The sequence below is a fragment of the Sodiomyces alkalinus genome (genome assembly GCF_003711515.1).
Source record: "Sodiomyces alkalinus F11 unplaced genomic scaffold SODALscaffold_12, whole genome shotgun sequence".
In the NCBI taxonomy this organism is placed as follows: domain Eukaryota; kingdom Fungi; phylum Ascomycota; class Sordariomycetes; order Glomerellales; family Plectosphaerellaceae; genus Sodiomyces; species Sodiomyces alkalinus.
The window spans coordinates 322,606-341,657 of NW_021167090.1; the positions used below are offsets into that span (position 1 = coordinate 322,606).

The window sequence follows — 19,052 nt, forward strand, 5'->3', positions numbered from 1 at the left end:
TATAGGGCACTATTATATCAGAATACGACTTAATAAATATAAGATAAACGTACTATTAGATATAGGCGTAGTAGGAAACTTTATCTTACCGGTAGCCGTGAGAAAGTTCTTTATTCCCTAGGTTAGAAAATACCTAGAAGAGGAGTATAAGATTACTCCGTATACGGGAAAGAATTAGTCCTACGAAGAAGTTATTATTAACTAGGAGACTATATACCTTTAGGTTAAAATCCAGAATAAGACTAGAATAATAAAGTTTAATATATACGATATAGGTTATAAGAACGTTATCCTTAGTGAACTATAGTTTAACGAATAGAATCCCGATATAGACTAGAAGCTTAGCTAGCTCTGGTAGAGATTAGAGAGTAAGTAGGAGACTACGAAGGAAACCTTACCCGATCCCGATATCCGTCGAAAATAGCAGAAAGACTTACCGACGAAGGAGCCTTAGGGAGACTCAGATAGCCGCTAGAAGTCAGGGACTAAGGCGAAGGAAGTATAAAAGACTTCGAGACAGCAGCGACGGTATAACCACTAACACGTAACTAACCTTATTAAAGGAATCTATTAAATCGTCTAAGCAGAAAAAGGACTAGTAATAAGCGATCACGATAGACTCGCTAAGGTATTACTAGAATACCGTAAATACGGAAAGCTATTTACCGAAAATCTAGAGACCGGATTACCGAAATACCGATACTATAATTATAAAATACCCCTAAAGGAAGGGATATACCTAAAATTCTTTCCGATTTACGGGCTAAACTAAAAGGAATTAGATACCTTAGAAGAATATCTCGAAGAGATACTAGTAAAAGGCTATATTAGAGTATTATAATTACTAGCCGGATACCCGATCCTATTTATACTAAAAAAAAACAGTAAACTACGACTATATATCGATTATCGATAACTTAACGATATAACTATTAAGAACCGCTACCCACTACCTCTTATCTTAGAAATACGAGATTAGCTAGTTAGAGCGTAATAGTTCACGGTACTCGACTTAAAAGGAGCCTATAACTTAACCAGGATTAAGGAAGGAGAAGAGTAGAAGATAGCGTTTCGGACAAAGCGAGGATATTTCGAGTACCTCGTTATGCCTTTTAGACTAATAAATACGCCGGCATCGTTCTAAACACTTATTAACAACGTCCTAAGGAAGTATCTAGACTATTTCGTTATAGTATACCTAGATAATATCCTAATCTTCTCTAAAATACTCGAAGAATACCGATAACACGTTTATATAATCCTATAACTTCTATAAGACGCCGACTTATTAGTCGAACCAGAAAAAGCTTAATTCTATATGTAAGAAGTTAACTTTTTAGGTTATACGATACGACCTAATAAGATCTTAATAGATAAGGCGAAAGTCTAATACGTCTCTAAGTGGCTACGACCCTAGAATATTCGCGATATTTAGTCCTTTCTCGGACTTATAAACTACTATCGACGATTTATTAAGGACTATAGTAAGACTGCTATCCCCTTAACTAAAGTAACTAAAAAGGGGCTCGACTTCGAATAGAATAAAAGAATAGAAGAAGTATTCTAAGCTCTTAAAGGAAGGGTTACCAGCGAACCTATCTTAGTAATACTAGACACCGAAAAAGAATACGAACTCGAAATAGACGTATCCGACTAGGCTCTAGGAGTATAACTCGGATAGCGCGACGTAGAAGGAAGACTATACCCTATAGCCTTTATATCCAAGAAACTTAGTGGACCAGAACTTAACTATTAGATCCACGATAAAGAGCTAATAGCTATTATCGAAGCCTTTAAAGAATAGAGACCGTATCTATCAGGGACAAGACACCCGGTATAAGTCTACACGGATTATAAGAACCTCGCGTAATTCACCACTACTAAGGTTCTTAATAAACGATAGATCCGATAGGCAGAATTCCTAGCCGAATTTAATTTCCATATTCAGTATATAAAAGGGAGCGAAAACAGCCGCGTAGACGCACTTAGCCGACTAAGGACACCTGACAAATCACCTAAACCGTAAGCTATACTCTAATAGGAAGGGGAAGCTCTTACCCTGAAGAATAGAGAGGTAAATAGCATTAATCGAATAACCGATATTATATTTAAAGAAGTATACGCCTCGCTAATATATAGATATCAAGGAGTTTATAAAATATACTACCGATTACGATAATAATACGGCTACACAGGAACTAAAGAACGAGTTAGGGACTTTATTCGTAACTACGATATTTACTAGAAAGCAAAGAGCAGCAGATATAAACCTTACGGACTACTAAAACCACTACTAGTAGCAGACGGACCATAGAAATCAATTATAATAGACTTCGTGACAGGATTTCTAGTATCCAAAGATCTAGTAACAGGAACCGCCTATAATAGTATATTCGTGATTATCGACCGATTCACGAAATACACTCTTTATATTCTATATATCAAAAACACTATAGCAGAAGAACTAGTAAGTATCTTTATCGACCGCCTAATCAGGGATCACGGCGCACCGAACGAAATTATCACGGATAGAGATAAACTCTTTACTAGTAACTTCTGGAAAGCAGTTATAAGCTAGCTAGGAACGAAATATAAGTATTCGATAGCGTTTCACCCTATAATAGACGGATAAACCGAAATTATAAACTAAGTCCTAGAATAGTACCTACGATACTACGTAGGGTACGAATAAGATAATTAGGTGTAATACCTGCCACTCGTATAGTTTGCATATAATAGCTCGTTGAATAAGTTAATAAAGAAAACACTATTCGAAGCAAATTACGGATACACCCCGATAGCATTTAGAAAACCTTTAGAAGGACTAGATGCACTAAGAGCGATAAAAACAGTTAAAAGCATGAAAAAACTACACGAAGAACTACGAACCGACCTGGAGATAGTCAGAACACGAATAAGCAGGTACGCAAATCAATCGAGGATTAAGGGACCAACCCTTTCGAGGGGGGACCGCGTCTACCTTATCCGCAAAAATATCAGAACACAACGACCAAGCGATAAATTAGATTTCAAAAAATTAGGACTATTCAAAATCCTAGAGAAAAAGTCAGATACGAACTATATTCTATCACTACCTCCGATAATAAGGATACATAATAATTTCTATATTTCACTACTTAAACCAGCACCGAAAAACGTAAAAATAATATAAGACATAATCGTGGTCGATACTAGCGACGTGTATAGAGCAGAACGAATCCTCGACTACCGAGAGACGCTAGACGGCACTGAATATTTTATAAAATAGAAAAACTACGATCACGGCGATAATATATAGGAACTAAAAGATAACCTGATTAATTATAAGCAACTCCTAAAGCAATACCGACAGAATATTATTAGGACCCAGAACCAGACGCCGCGGTCTATATAAAATTAATATCCGAAAATTCACCTATATCCTACGCTATAATTTAATTCTAGTTAACCACGTCGACCGCGCTAGCGGCCTGGATAGCTGATATAGCCTCGGGCTCCGCGCGACGGACCTCGGCTTCCTTCTGTTCCACCTCCTCTAGTTCCTCTATATTTACGAGGTCCCTACGAACTATCTCGACCCCCTTCTTACGGAGCTATCTCCGTATACGACGAAGACGGGAGAGCTTCGCCAGAGCTTTAGCCGCCTTTTATTACTACTCGATTAATAACTCCTCGGCGCGCTCCTCCTCCTCTTCGAGCCGTTTAAGCTCCGCGTTGACTCGGCGCGCTGAGGAAGTGGTGGTTAGGAAGGGACGGTCAGAACGAAGGAAGGAGGCCAGTCACTAGAAGATATCGGGATTCGGGAGGAATCGCAAGAACGAGCTACACGATAGCAACACGAACAACGATTAAGATCGTCGAGAATCATGCAGCTAAGGCTGCGGTTAAAGCAGCGGGTGCAGGGAATAGCCTCGAAACCCTAGTCGTTAATTAACGCAGATTTTATTTAGCGATTAAGAGTAGAACAGGACGGGGGATTAGCGAGTTTAGCAGAACGCCTCTATACACGGTCGGATATAATGGTTAGCTATAAGGAAAGAAGAGAAAACAGGAAACAATAAACTTGGGGAAGGCGACCTACTTATGCGACCGCTAGGACAGCGCTTAGAAGAGGGGAGGTAATGTTACGGCCAACGGGCCTAATATGCACCAACACGAAGGATACACTGGCATATAACGTACTGAAGATCGGCGTATCGGGACGTAACCAGAAAATGACTCAGGAAGAGGAATCACGTGCTCTGGCACGTGATCGTACACTGGCATACCGGCACTAGGTATACGGTACGCACCGGTTAGATGCTTACCACTATAAAATGATCACTGGAGGAGTGATTACTGGGACTTAGTAACCACGTAGGGGACGCTTACCCGGGGCAGGTAAGCACCACCAGTATATAAACCAGAGTATCCTAGGTCTTGCTTCTACTAGGGAATAAGACATCGATTAATCTAAGTCTTTACCTAGACTATTAGTCTACGCTTAACTCTACCTTATGAAGAAGACGCCTAGTCTTTACGACGCGACTACGACCAGACACTACGAACGATAGTTACTGCTCTTTAGTTGACATCCTCTTCTTATTTTGAACTAAAACCCCGACGCTAGTCTCCTATTGTCCGCTATACTATAGAAGACCGGAAGCCGTCGTAATAAGTAGGTGCCGCTAGTATAGCCGCTTCGCTACCGCCACGACCTTATATCGGCGCCTCTCTACTTCCTAGAACTCGTCCTATCGGTTCCGGGACTTCCTGGATATATATCTACGGTAAAGGCGCCTCGTTTCCTAGGTAAGGGCGGTTAGCTCCGCGTTCCACTAAGGGGTAGGTAGGCGTCTAGGGGTGCCCCCGCGGCGGCGTGGCGCGGCCTTATCGGCTAGGGTCGTAAGGTCTTCTATTAGGTTATCTAGTACTAAGTCGATATCTCCTAGTAATATAAGGGGGCCGGTCTACTATATCTACGTAGCGGCGAGCTAAGGGACCTATATAGGGTTAAAGTCTTTCTAGACCTAATAAGGCCTGGCTAAGTCCTATAGTAGTATCGTCGCGGTAATCGGCGTGGTGTCCGTCTTTATAAGGATTCGGGCTATCTATAAGTAGTAGTCTAACCCGATAACGGTCTTATCCGGGCCACTAAAGTCGTAGCGGAGCCTCTATATTACCTATATAAGGTTAATAATGCTAGCGCGCCGGCCCGGGCAGTGCTATATAGTTATTCCGGGGGGGGTTACTAGGCATAGCTTCTACCGGGTTATAAAGATAAGCAGGGTATCGGCTTAGGGGTAATACCGCGGTGGCTAAGATTATAGAGAGTAATATAGGTTAAAGTCCCCTATAAAGATATATCGGCCCCGTAGCGGTACCGTGTCGAATATATTTTATAGGGGCGTATTCTAGGAGATCCTAGCTAACTAGTAGTTCTTTAAGTAGATCGACTAGATTATAAGGGTATCGTCTCCGGTCCCGAATATAACCGCGTAGGTATTACGGTAGGCCCGCCACGTCCACGTATATAGCGGGTGTCTTTTATAGATATATAGGAGGGCGCGGCCTCCTCCCTAGATTAGCCGGTATACCCCTCGGGAGGAGTAGGTAGGGCTTTTCGTAAAACGGTTAAGGCCGGGTTCCTGGATTACTATTACGTTATACTCGGCGCGGCACCGGAGCGGCAGCTCCCGCCACGCCTAACTCCTCCCTATATTCCACGAAAGGACGTGGATTTCTATTAATTAGAGGGGGGGGGGTTAAGACAGCGTGCCCAGTATGACCGGGGTCTAGCTCTAGGGTTCCTACTACGGTGCCTCGCTAGCCCCGCGGGGGACTATATAGGCGCTTATCGGGCCTAGTATCGGGAAGCCCTCCTATCCTTTCGTTCTTTTCGGGGGCCGACCCCTACCCCTATAAAGGGGTCGGTCCTAGTCCTAGGCGATACTAATCGGGGGGAAGATCTACGGCTACCGCGGGTATACCGCTTCGGTCTAGCGGGTAATATCGAAGTCCCTGGCTCGGTACTTATATGCTTCGCGGGTCTTCTCGGCCTCCTTTTTTAGTAGTCGGTATAAATCGTTAAAGGTATCGTGGTCTCTGGTATAGGCAGTATAGCGGCGGGGGCGCCTAGGCGCCGTAGCTTCGTAGTGTCCTAGGCCTTATAGGTGCGCCGATTCGGGCTTAGCGTAGTAGCGGTATACCCTCTCCGCTATAGGGTAGCCGTTTACCCGGTGGCCGAAGTATAGACACTTATAGTATCTTAGGGGGCTAAAGTTAGGATCGTATAGCTTATAGATATAGCTGCCCCCTTTAAAGAGGAGGGTGTTCCGGATAAGGCTCGCTGCTCCTTTTAGTAAAGCCGATTCGATAAGGAGAAACGCCACCCTACCGGTACCACGGCGGGGTACCCGCTATTATACTCGGATAACTTTTACTTCGGGGTTTATATCTTATAGAGATACTAGTAGGTCTTCTTTGGATAGGGCGTTAAGGGTCTCCTAGGAGATAGCCTTAGCTAGGGCAGGGTAGGTACGTACGGCTAAGGTAGCTCCTTTACCGAAGGCCTTCTTAATCTATTATTTCTTATAGGTGGCCTACCACTATGCCCCTTCGGTAAAGATAAGGTAGATATCTCCGCTTAGTAGCTTCCGTGCCGCTACGGTATCGTATCGGGTAATCGTGGTATTTATAGCTTAGATAATTTCCTTTAGGGTCCTGGCTTTAAGGAGCTAGTCTTCGGGGTAGGTTCCTTAGCGGATAATTAGTTCCTGGTAATGCCTAGCGGGTATTACTTTAGGGGGGGCCGGGTCCCGCGGCGGTGCCGCCACGGGTGCCCGGGCTACGATATTAGCCTAAGTCTTTTTTATACCGCTTATTCTCTTTCGGAGTTCTTCTCGGATAATATAACGGACGGTAGCGTATAGGTATACTAGCGGTGGCGCGCCGGCGTCCTTACGGGTATTACGTATTATGATTAGTTCCTCTATTAGCTCCACGACCTATTCGATTATATTCCCGTTAGCTAGTAAGGCCTGAATTTCTGCCTTAATCTTAGTTACTCTCGGTTTTAGGAGGCGCGGCGGTCCCCTTTTGGTCTTATATCGGTTCCGCGCTACGTCCCGCTAAGGGCGAGGGGGGGAACGCTCGTGTTACGAAAAGTGGGTCCGTTACGAATTCTGCGTTATTATAGTCGGGGCGATACTATCCTAAGTTTCCTCCGGTTATACCGTAGCGCCGGTATTACGGTGCCGCTACGATAGTATCCCGGGAGGGAGGCGGTGGTTATAGTCTCCGTCTCGGTGGTTTTATCGATTTTACTCCTATTACGCGTCTATAGTTATTATATTTATAATCTGCAGCCCGGAGTTTTTTTAATGCCCAAAGGAGAATACTATACTCCGTATACTCTTATTCGTTTCTTTAATACTATTATTATCGTATAGGCAGGACCACGATATAGTCTATAGGGGATCTAGAGGGGATCCACTCTATAACTAAGGGCTCCGGATATTAGGGACTTCGGGTATTAGGATATAATAAGGGTGGATACCGGAAAAGACCGGATAGGATCTAAATAACATAGTACCTATAATAGAGTCTTTACCACCTAAATTAAGGGCATAAGAGACTCTCCTAGATATAACTTGATATAATAGACACACACGAGATTTCTGCTCTACTAAGTTAATTATTTAAGTGCCTATTTAATATGCGATAGTTATAAGCCCGGTTTATAACGCCTAAACGATAGATATTAATAAGGCTACCCCTATTCCACTATAAAGAAGCAATCACGTCTATATAAGCACTCTTAAATATCTACTATCGACCTAATTAGAGTAATTAAAAGATTAATTAACCTACCTATTAATTAACCAACTGATAAACGATAATCCAGTAAAGATATCTTTTAACGTATCTAACGCCGAATACAAGGCGGCCGCTATGACCCTCGTTAACTAAAGGGATTAGGTAGTTTAGGAGCGCGCCGTACGCGGTAAATCGGCCTCCTACTAGAATAACTACCTTAATCTAAAGCTAAGCGATAAAGAGGCTAACGCCTATCTTCTCCTTATACCTATACCCCCTAACGCTTATAAATACGAAGCCCTCGCCGTGGACCCTGATACGGAGGAGGCCACGGCCATTACCGTCACGGCTACTCCGTCTTCTACTATCACGCTAGAGGGCGATAAGGCCACGGATACTATAGAATCCACGGCTACTATAGCCGTTACCACGGCTACCGGTAAAAGGAAGACGGCTACTCGCCGGAAGGTTACGGCCGTAACGAAAGAACTACCGACTAGGACGCCTACGTCTATCGACGACCTCTCTAAAAAGGGGCGTACGCGGTACCTATAAGATCGCCGTATATACCGCGAGGAAAAGGCAGACTACGACGCGTAGTAGAAGGAGTTTAATAAGGTACGCTCCTATATTAAAGGGACCGTATATACTATATTATATAACCTCCTCGCCTAGCTATAGGATAATACCGTAAATAACCCGCGGGCCTAGATTACTCTCCTACACGCGTACGCAGGACCGATATCTATAGACCTCCGTAAGGAAGCCCTAGTCCTATACCGATAATACACTACGCTAATAAAGGCTATACCTAAGGATATAAACGCCTAGGTAGTAAGCTAGAAAATAGCGATAATACACTATGAATATATAGGCGTTTTAGAACTATTAAGCACGGACTATTAGGCAGAAGACGCGTTAAAAGCCGTTAGACCTATTACCCAGGAATAGAGTAATAACTACCTAGTAAATAACTACGATAAGATTACGGAAAACGAACTAACGATTAACGACTTTATAAAGGCTTTACGGGCGGTTTTTAGTAATATAAAGAGCCTATAATCCACCGCTATAAAGCCTAGAGTTAGGAAAGGCACCTTTAACACTCTTAGGAACCTCCTCGATACTAAGGATACTGCTAATAACGATAATAATAAAAAGCGCCCTTGTAGTAATATATCTGTAAAGGCTATCCCTCCCGTAATAAGGAGGCCTTATAAGATATATAAGAATACCTATACCACCGCTGCCTATTAGTACGTAAGGCCGGATATACGCCCTTACACCTAGCGTGGCCGTAAAGATATTATAAAGGTCGCGGAAAAGAAGATACGTATTTATAGTTTTAAAAGCCGCGTAGATATCGCGATATAGAAAAGGCGGGAAATAGTAGCTACTACCGCTAATAAGATAGAGGAAGTCTAGGAAGATTAACTCTATAATACTACGCCTACTACTATAGTTTATAAAGACCTGTCTATTACCGCGACGGGGAGACTAAGAGCCCCCTTAACCTAGGGGGTAGCGCGTCGTCGTATAACGATACTATTAAGATTATAATAAGAATAGGGGATATCCCTTTCTATTAACTAAGCTAGAGCGCTATTACACTACACGATCCTAGACTCAGGATTATTAATCTATATCTTTAATAATTAAGGCCGTTTTACGGCCGTTAGACTACCCACGGTTAATTTATTAACGCTTTAGGTGGGTACTTTTAAGGCTCCTATCCTCGGATATAGAGACGTTAAGCTACGTGTATAATCCCTATTAGGCACGAAAAGGCTACTACGCCTCCGTGATATCGTATACTATAAGGAATTCGTTATTAATATCGTCTTAGAACGCTAGCTACGTCTATAAGGTTACCGCTAGGATACTGTAAATAACACTATTATTAGCTCCGCCGATAACTAGCCTATCTATAAGCTACTAGATATCCACGGCCAGTATATAATTAAGCGCGCGGAAGCCACGGCCGCTACCGCGTTCGCGGTCTCGGTAAGGCACCCCCGCGATAACCCGTATAGAAGATCACGATAACCGCGGTAACTATAGAAGACTACGGTAAAACGGTGGCACGAACGCCTTAGCCACTATAGCACCGATACTCTTGTAAAGATCGTCGACGCTATTTAGGGGGTAAAGATAAAGGGACCTCGTATAACGGACTATAACACGTATAGGTAATCGTAAATGCCTACGTAGATCCGGCGGATACTATCCCTTTACCCGTTAAAGCCCGGAGAGGCCCTAGCTATTAATTTTTATAATTTAGAAAAGGCGGAGTAATTAGCGGGCGGACTATATAAGTCTATTATATTCGTTATAGACGTGTATATAGGTTATATATAGGATTACTACCTATAGAAGAGAGACTAAGGATCTATTCTACACGCTTTAAAGGATATTTTTACCCTACTTAAGACCTAATTCGACGTTAGGCCACGCGTTCTACGGGCTAATTCTAAGATATTTTAGTACCCAGAAATTATTATTTTCCTCGCTACTAAGGGGGTAGAAGGCTAGCCGTCGGTACTATATTTATAGGATTAGAACGGCGTTATAGAACGGATTAAAGGTATTGTTAAGAGAAGGGCGAGGGCTATAAGGATTAGAGCTAATCTACCTATATCTATCTGGCCTAAGATCTTTAAGACTACTATATATCTGTATAATAGAACGCCACGATATATTAACGACTAGCGAACGCTATACGAAGGCCTACGCGGCCGTTAACCTAACCTTATGCACCTATAAGTATACGGCTATAAAGCCTTTATAAAAACGCGCGATACCTAAGCTAAAAGGAACCGCCTATAAAGGCTAGAACCGAAGGCATAGATCGGTTATTATATCGGATACTAATCCTCGAATAGCTTCCGTATTTAGCTACCACACCTAACGGATATTATTACTATAAGAGATATAGTCTTTAACGAAGATAAGATATTTAACGGTAGGATTAGAACGCTATAAGCTACGGCTTCCGCCGAGGAAATCGGGGAACGCCTATAATCCATCCGTATTACTTAATCTAATAAGACCGCGAATAGGCTATTATTAAGGGGTATAGCCGTAGACGTATTAGATCTTAAGTCGGAAGACTCTAACGCTACCGCTATTATTACGGGTAAAAGCGACGCCACCGCTATTACTACGGATAAAAGCGAGGCTATCGCTATTACTATAAGAGAGGCCACTACTATTACTATAGACTATACCGCTATTACTACGGACACTACTATTATTATAGGAGAAAACTATACCACCGCTATTACTATGGGTAAAAGCGATACCACCGCTATTACTACGGATAAAGGCGAGGCCGTCGCTATTACTATAAGAGAGGCCACTACTATTATTATAGATAAGGTTCTAAATCTATAGCCTAATAACTAGGCTATAGATTTAAAACCTCGTAACTCTAACGCTACCGTTATTACTACGGGAGAGGCTACTGCTATTACTACGGACACTTTACGGTTTACCACTACGAGGTTTAAACCGTTTCCCACGCCTCTAATATCCCCGGAAGATCCCGCGCGCACGTTCCTTATAGCGTTAGCAGTAGTCAGGGGCGCTAAGGTGAAAGAACACGATAACTACTAACGGACAGCTATAGGTGCCCCTAAGGGGTGCCCGTCGGCTATACTCCTATCGGCCGCGCGCCTATTACCCGCGCGCCTATCCATCGCGAGAACTATCGTAAGTCTATACACGACCGAGAAGGTCTAGAACGATAACGCCTAAAAGGCGTTCTTTAACGCTAGCAGGACTTATAACCCCATACGCGCGAGGAAGTAAGCTATTAACGACGGCGACGTCGGTGCTATAGATTCCACTCCCTCTAATACCGCTTAGCCGCTATCGTATATAACCTATAAATATCTCCCGCCTCCACTAAAGCACCACCGCGATATACACCTCTACCCGTTACGGAAGCGGTGGTTATAGGCCGAGGGGTAATACCTTAAGGGGCACCGATAAATAGGCTGCTAGTAGGAGGTAGGTAGTAATCAGGCTAATAAGTAATAAGTCCTCGCCTATAGATAGATATATACCTATAAATTTAATAAGGAGGGCACCCTCCTTAAGTATAAGACACGCCTTATAGTCCGAGGAGATTAATAAAAACGGTTAAAGACTAAAGATAACTACGCTGTAATACTAGCCTCGCGGTCCTTCCGTATACTAATAGCGATCGCCGCCCGATTTAACCTAAAGATAAGGCAGTTCGATACCATTAACGCGTTCGTTAACGCTAGCCTTAAGGAAAAGATGTTTATAAAGATACCGTAAGGCTACAAAGTACTAGGCAAGGTCCTGCTACTACGGAAAGCCCTTTTCGGTTTAAGGGTATCGCTACTATTATAGTAAGAGGAATTCAGCGGCACGCTATAAAGGATAGGCTTTATAGCCGTCCCTAATAACCCCTATATTATAATCCGCGATAGTTTAATCCTATTCTTCTACGTTAACGATATCGGACTTATATACTATAAAGACCGTAAGATGGACGCCGATAACCTTAAGACCGCCCTTAAGCAAAGCTATAGGTTATTAGGAAGCTATAGCTATACTACGATAATTAATAGACTATTGACCTCGTTAATAAGAAGGCATAACGCCTGCGAATAAGGCTACGGCACGTTAATATTTATAACTAGTAGGCGTGTTAGTCAGTATAGCAGGGCTTCTTTAAGGTTATATACATTAACACGAAGGAGATAATTGCGGACGGTTTAACGAAGGCACTATCGGAGGCAGGAATTAAAAGACTATAGTAATAGCTTAATTTAACGGATGAAAAGGACCGTATCGAGTAGTCTAAACGACTACACGAAGAGATTAAACGCGCTAAAGCCACGGCCGTAGTAATAACGAAGGCCCCCGAGGGCGTAGCAGATCCGATTAAGCAGATCCGGCTAATTAGGATTAAGGAACTAATTAAGATAGAATTAAATTAAACGGTTAAATAGGGCGGATTTAGATCCCTTTTACGAGGGCGTTTTCCCTTAACTATTCATTTTACGATAGAAAAGTTAAGAGCGTTTGGTTTAAACCGAAGCCTCTGATTAGTTAGTTAACCTGAGAAGACCCACCTTAACTAAGAGGGTATATCGTATAGGCAGGACCACGATATAGTCTATAGGGAATTTAGGGGGGATCCACTCTATAACTAAGGGCTCCGGATATCAGGGACTTCGGGTATCAGGATATAATAAGGGTGGATACCGGAAAAGACCAGATAGGATCTAAATAACATAGTACCCATAATAGAGTCTTCACCACCTAAATTAAGGGCATAAGAGACTCTCCCAGATATAACTTAACATAATAGACACACACGAGATTTCTGCTCTACTAAGTTAATCATTCAAGTGCCTATTTGACGTGCGACAATTATATACTCTGATGCATCTAGGACTATATCTTTATAGACTATATCCTAATTATTAACCTCCTTTAGATATCATCTCAAGGAATTAAGTATAGTAGGTATATATATAATAAATCATACTTTATAGTATTCTTTACTAACTAAGATTAAATCCTATTAAACGTGTAAAGCGACCTTATTCTTATTTCTATAACCGCGTATACTAATAGAAGACTTACCCCGGGTACTCGAGCTATAGACGTATAAAAAATTCTATATATAGCTAGGATTCCTAAGATACCTAAAAGCTGCGTTAGAGGTATAGCGATTATTATCCTATTAGATATTTTAAGTAACGAAGAGAAAAATACTCTATAGAAAGTAATAGATAATATCTTTTATCGCGTTATTTATTACTAGTACTAATATACTCTACTCTAAATTGAGTACGAAATAGCTTGAAAATATCCTGCCTTACGAGCTATAAGTACTATACTTAGAGACGCGCTGGTATAGCGATATATATATACCTATTAAGGGGGGAAAGCTTATTAATATCTTCCTACTATAGACTTTTATTATAATCGCGTCTTTAGTTAGCTACTTAATTAGATTAGTTAACGAAAAGCGTAAATAAAAGACCCTACTTTATAGAAAAAGGCTATTAGGTAAGTTAGAAAGCGTATTAGAATACCTTTTAAAGTAGAACTAATTGAGTCTTAGATAGACGTAGGTAATATAAGTAAGATTTAGTAAAAAGTCTGCGTGTTTTAAGCCAGAGGAAACTTATACGCCTATAATAGATTCTAGGGGCTACTATATTAGTATTACCTATAAGACCTAAGATTATTTTAAGGTATTTCTAATTAATTAAAGTATCTTATGGATTTCTAATAATATCGTGTACGGTGTTAGTCTTAGACCCTAGCGGATATAACGCGTTATTATCTAGTTATTATTATTCCCTTGATTTTTTACCCTTACCTTGATCTTATTCGATAGACTCTTAATCCTACTTTACACGGTATTCTTATAAATCCCGATAAGATATACTATTTTTTCGTATCGAATCGTAGAAAACGCCGGATATATAGTATATTAGCCTGGAAACGTTTCGGAAACGATTCGGAAATATTTAGAAATATTCAGAAATATTCAGAAGCGACTTAGAAACGTTTCGGAAACGATTCTAAAGACGTATCCTAATATTTCTAAATAGACGAAGTGTATATCGTGGGCCCTAGCGAAATCCAAATACAATAATATAATATTTAGTTTAGATTTTTTATTCTATTCGATTTTAATATAATACTATAGATTATTACAACCTCCTATAGAATATACACCTATCCTCCCCTACCTCCATTAAAGGCTCCCCCGTCTATTATTAATAGAATTACTCGAGTCCTCGCGAAAATTAAGAATCCGATAATTAAATTAAATATATTCCTTAAGTTAAATAAACTAAAAGAGTTTATTACCGAGTATAGAGGGAAAATAATTATAGATATTTATATAAGTCTTACGAATACTGACTACCTTCGATATATTATTTATAAATAATAGATTATTCTTTTCCCTTAAGGCGGTCGGAGTCTTACTTTAGCTTTAGAGCAGACTAAAGAGGCTAATTAACGGTTATACGTAAGATTCCGCTATTATCCTAAGATATATATATACTAATTTATATACTATATTCTAGTATATCCAGCACTTATACTAATCCGAGCGTAATTATATAGTAATCTGTTTTTTTTATAAGTAGGTAAAATAATAGACTTTTTCCGATATAAAGTCTTTTTTTATTAATACTAACTATAAACTCATTAATAGTATAGAGTAAAAGGAAACTATTTAGGCCTAGTATAGTTAAAACTTAGAAAGAGGTTAGTCCCCGAATTATTACTAAATCGTTTCGGAATCGTTTCTAAACCGTTTTTAACACCTTCTAGTACTTTCTTTAGCTAGATACTATACTAACTCCGAGATAGCAGAGATATATCTTTATATATTCCACTAGGTTTTTAAGATCCTTAAGGATAAGTATAATATATACGTGAAGTGGAAATACCTTCACGGAACTAGACTTCTTAGGGTAACCTTAGATTAGGCTTTACTAGTAATCTAGGGGTTTAGTAGATACCTCTAGTAAAAATACCGACTAAATAAATCCTAGGAAATATAAGTCTTTTAGAGTCTACGTCTCTATATAGTTTATTTTAGGCGTGGTATTAAGAGTATTCTAGGCGGTAATCTAGTAAGAGGAGAAGGCTTTACTTACCGGATTATAATAACTCTACTAGAATACCGGATACGGGAGGACTATAATAAGTTATATAACGCGATTAGCCGTGAGTTCTATCTTTTAATAATCCAGAAACGACTAAGAAACGTTTCGAAAACGATTCGGAAACTATTTAGGATACTTATATATCTTCTAGGGATAATACCATAGTTCCGAGACTAGGCTATTTATAAGCGCCTCCTATATATCGCGATAGGCTTTTATTAAGCTACCTCGAATATCCCGTATAAGGACTAAGGACGTATTTTCGATAATTCGAATACGGTTAAGGTTATATATTAAGCCTTATACGCGTGGACTAAGCGAAATATTTATATCCTTAAGGTTATTAAGGGGTGAGTTTAATATAATCTCTCGCGTACTTACCTTCTAACCTTACTAGATATCGCGATTACGACTAGAATCTTATCTTAAGAGATTTTACGACGCGTTTACTATAAGTCCCCGGCTCGTGGAGAAACACTAGTATTAGCGGTCGGCTTAAGAGTTAAATAAATCGGAATAGTAAGTTCTATTCTTTTCTACTATATAAGGGAAAAGTCCTTAACCTAAGAATATTATAGAAAGAAAATTTCTTTAGGTAGATACCGACCGTAATAAGGCTATTCGTAATCGCTCACGTAATTATCCTTTAACTACTAGCCGATTAATTTCGAGATTATCTCTTAACCCTCCTAACGATTTTAGGGGCTTTAATAATAATAGTATAGAATTAGATTCGCGAAGTTCCTTAGTAAGAAACGTAAGGAGTATATCGTTAAGTAGAGTTCCTCTAAGATGCTCTCGAAGTTAACGCTAAAATACACGTAATCTTTACTAGCAGGCTACCCTTAGGCAGGTTTAGGCTTTATAAGCTTCCTTATCCTATAAAGAGAGGAATCTTACTATAGAGGAACGCCGTCGCGAAATAAAATAAAAAGATCGTGAATTAGAAGCGTAAATTAAGAGGTAAAGGCTTAAAGATAAGTGGCGTTTCTAGCTAGAATTAAGGCATATTAAGCTAGAGAGGGAATTATTACTTTATTCTGATAGTTAGAGGTAGATAGAAGGGAATTCTTTAGGTATTATAATCGTGGTTTATATTCTTATAAGAACGTGGTATAAAAAAAGACCTATTATAAGTAAAAAACTCCTCTATATATACTAAATTATTATTACTATCGCTATAAAAATAAAAGCTCGGTAGCTTAGAAACGTTTCCTAAATATTTCCAGGATATTTAGTTACTCCTCGTTATTAGGAGTAGAAGGACGGACTCTATTAACCCGATAGTTATAAGGGGGGGGGCGGGCAGGAGCCGGGAATTCTAATATAAGAATTATTAGCTAAAGACGTCTAATTTATATAGGAGTTACTAACTTACTAGATACTATTTCCCTATCCGCTATATCTTTATAGCGATATTTAGCCTAGGCCTTATAAAAGTGGTCGTAGTTAAAAGGAGGGTAGTCTAAAGAATATATCCTATTAATTAAGTATAGTATCAGGGTAAGGAAAAATAATATACTACGGTCGATAGAGTTCTAGTCTATATAAGCCTAATAATATTTATCGTTCTGCTAGCTAAAAACGTCTATTTTTATACGAACGATATCGGGCTAAGATTTTAGATATATTAATAATAGTCTCTGAATCGTTTCGGAATCGTTTCCTATATTTCTATTATCGTCTTTTAGGACGACCCTAAGATATATATCCTTAGCTATTACTTTAGTCTTATAAGGGGTATTAAGCTATTTATTAATACTAAGGGCGAGTTTCTGTATAGCCTTATAATATTAAGCGGTACGAGAATTATCACGAGCGTTAAAAGAGCCCGACGCGGAAGGAGTAGCTTAAGTATAGTGGGTATAGTGAATATATTTCTTAAGGGCACCTAATAACGAGAATTTAGAGCGCTAAATAGATACTATTAGCTAAAGCTTTTAAGCTATCTTATAAATAATAAGCGACTTATATTAAAATAGAGCTCTTTATTTTCCTTTAGGTATCGGTAAAATAGCTCTCCCGCTACTATAATAACCTTACCTATCTTAAGAGGATATTAGTATAGGATAAGGTATTAGAATACTATATATACTTACACTATTAGTCTTAAACTCAGGAAGACTATTATAGCGTTAGCTATTTTCCTCTCTAGCTATATACTATTAGTATATAGCCGTGCGTCTATAGTTCGAGGGTATCTTACTAAAGGTAATAGACGTGGTTATTAAAGGAAGTAAGGGTGGTTAGCGTTTAAATCGAAATTATTTCCTAATTATTTCCTAATTATTTCCTAATTATTTCTAACGAATTTCGTTTAGAAACCTAGTTTAAGTAAGAAAATATACCTAATTATAATAGATAAACTGAAAAAAGTGATAGAGTTAATAGAAAAACTATTAAAGAATAGATATTATAATACTATAAAAACACTATATATAAAGATACAGAGTGGTGATAATAGGAAAAGGTCACGAAGACGTGTAGGCTACGAAAAAGAGGGGAAAAACACGTTAATATATTATAACGCGACTTATAGCTATTAGGGAAACGTTTCCCCGTTACCCGAGCTAATCAGAATTTACCCTATACCTATCCTTAGCTTAATAAGTCGCCCTACTAGCCCTATACCTACCCTTAGCTCAGCCACCGAGTTTAACATCAGTTTATATATAGTCTCCTACGCAGTCGCAGTACGAGTCCTCTTATACCCCAACCTACCCCTGCTTCTTCCCTAGGCCTTCTCTCTATCGGTCCTTGGCAGATACAAGTTAGCCTCTGCCTCGAGTAAAGATCAGCTAAATGTTTCTAAAATAGACCACGTGCGTGACGTACAGGTACATGGCTTATTGCGAATAAAGCGGGAATCGAGACCTACTATCGACTAATATTCTTCGATTAATGCGAAAAGAAGTTCTGTTCACGGTACCTAACAAAAACGGTAGCAAAAACACTATTCTCTGTATATTTCCACGCTATGCTAGGTACCAAATGAATAATAAATGTAATAAATGCACAGATCGCCCAGATGCCGTCTCTAAAATTGGCCCATCGCTATGCATTGACTCCTGTACCACCACCGCCCCCCATGTCGCTTGCCCTCCAGCGTCACAGACATGCCCACCCAGACTCTCGCTCTCAACCCGGACCTCGGGTATAACCTAGACCGTGGCTCTGTCCCTGAACCTGCGCGTGGAATACATCTTGTCCCTGAGCTGCAACGTACCCTTGACTGTGATGCTGGGTACCACTCCCCTCTCCAGAGCCCTCGAGACTCCTTGTTCTCACCATTGTCGTCTCATAGTGCCCCGTCGGGGTCGCCATCCGTGACAGCGTACTCAGGTGGGGCATTGGCGACATCGCCTGGCTTGTCGCTTCCACTCCCAATGGACGGTGGGCTGTTCCGAGGCCACCGTACGTATCCGATGCGCGAATATCCAGAGTTCCCACGTCGAATCGTCGCGCACAGCCATCTTCCATATGCCTAAAACCGCAGTGTTAGTCCGTGCATAAGTAGAGACGAGAAAGTGGTAAAAAAAAAAATAAAAAAAAGAAGAAGAAAGAAAAAAAAAGAAAAAG

The 19,052-nt window shown here is 40.2% G+C and overlaps 1 protein-coding gene across 1 annotated transcript in view; it reads right to left on the minus strand.

Moving 5' to 3' along the window:
- Window positions 1–18,371: 18,371 nt before the first annotated feature.
- SODALDRAFT_321039 (hypothetical protein) overlaps window positions 18,372–19,052 on the minus strand; it is a gene marked incomplete at both ends in the record, with an annotated part of 1,673 nt that continues 992 nt past the window's right edge. Inside the window, 2 exons of the mRNA XM_028609588.1 lie at window positions 18,372–18,402; window positions 18,700–18,957. Coding sequence (XP_028462749.1) covers window positions 18,372–18,402; window positions 18,700–18,957 — 289 coding nt within the window. The remainder of the gene's footprint in view (window positions 18,403–18,699; window positions 18,958–19,052) is intronic.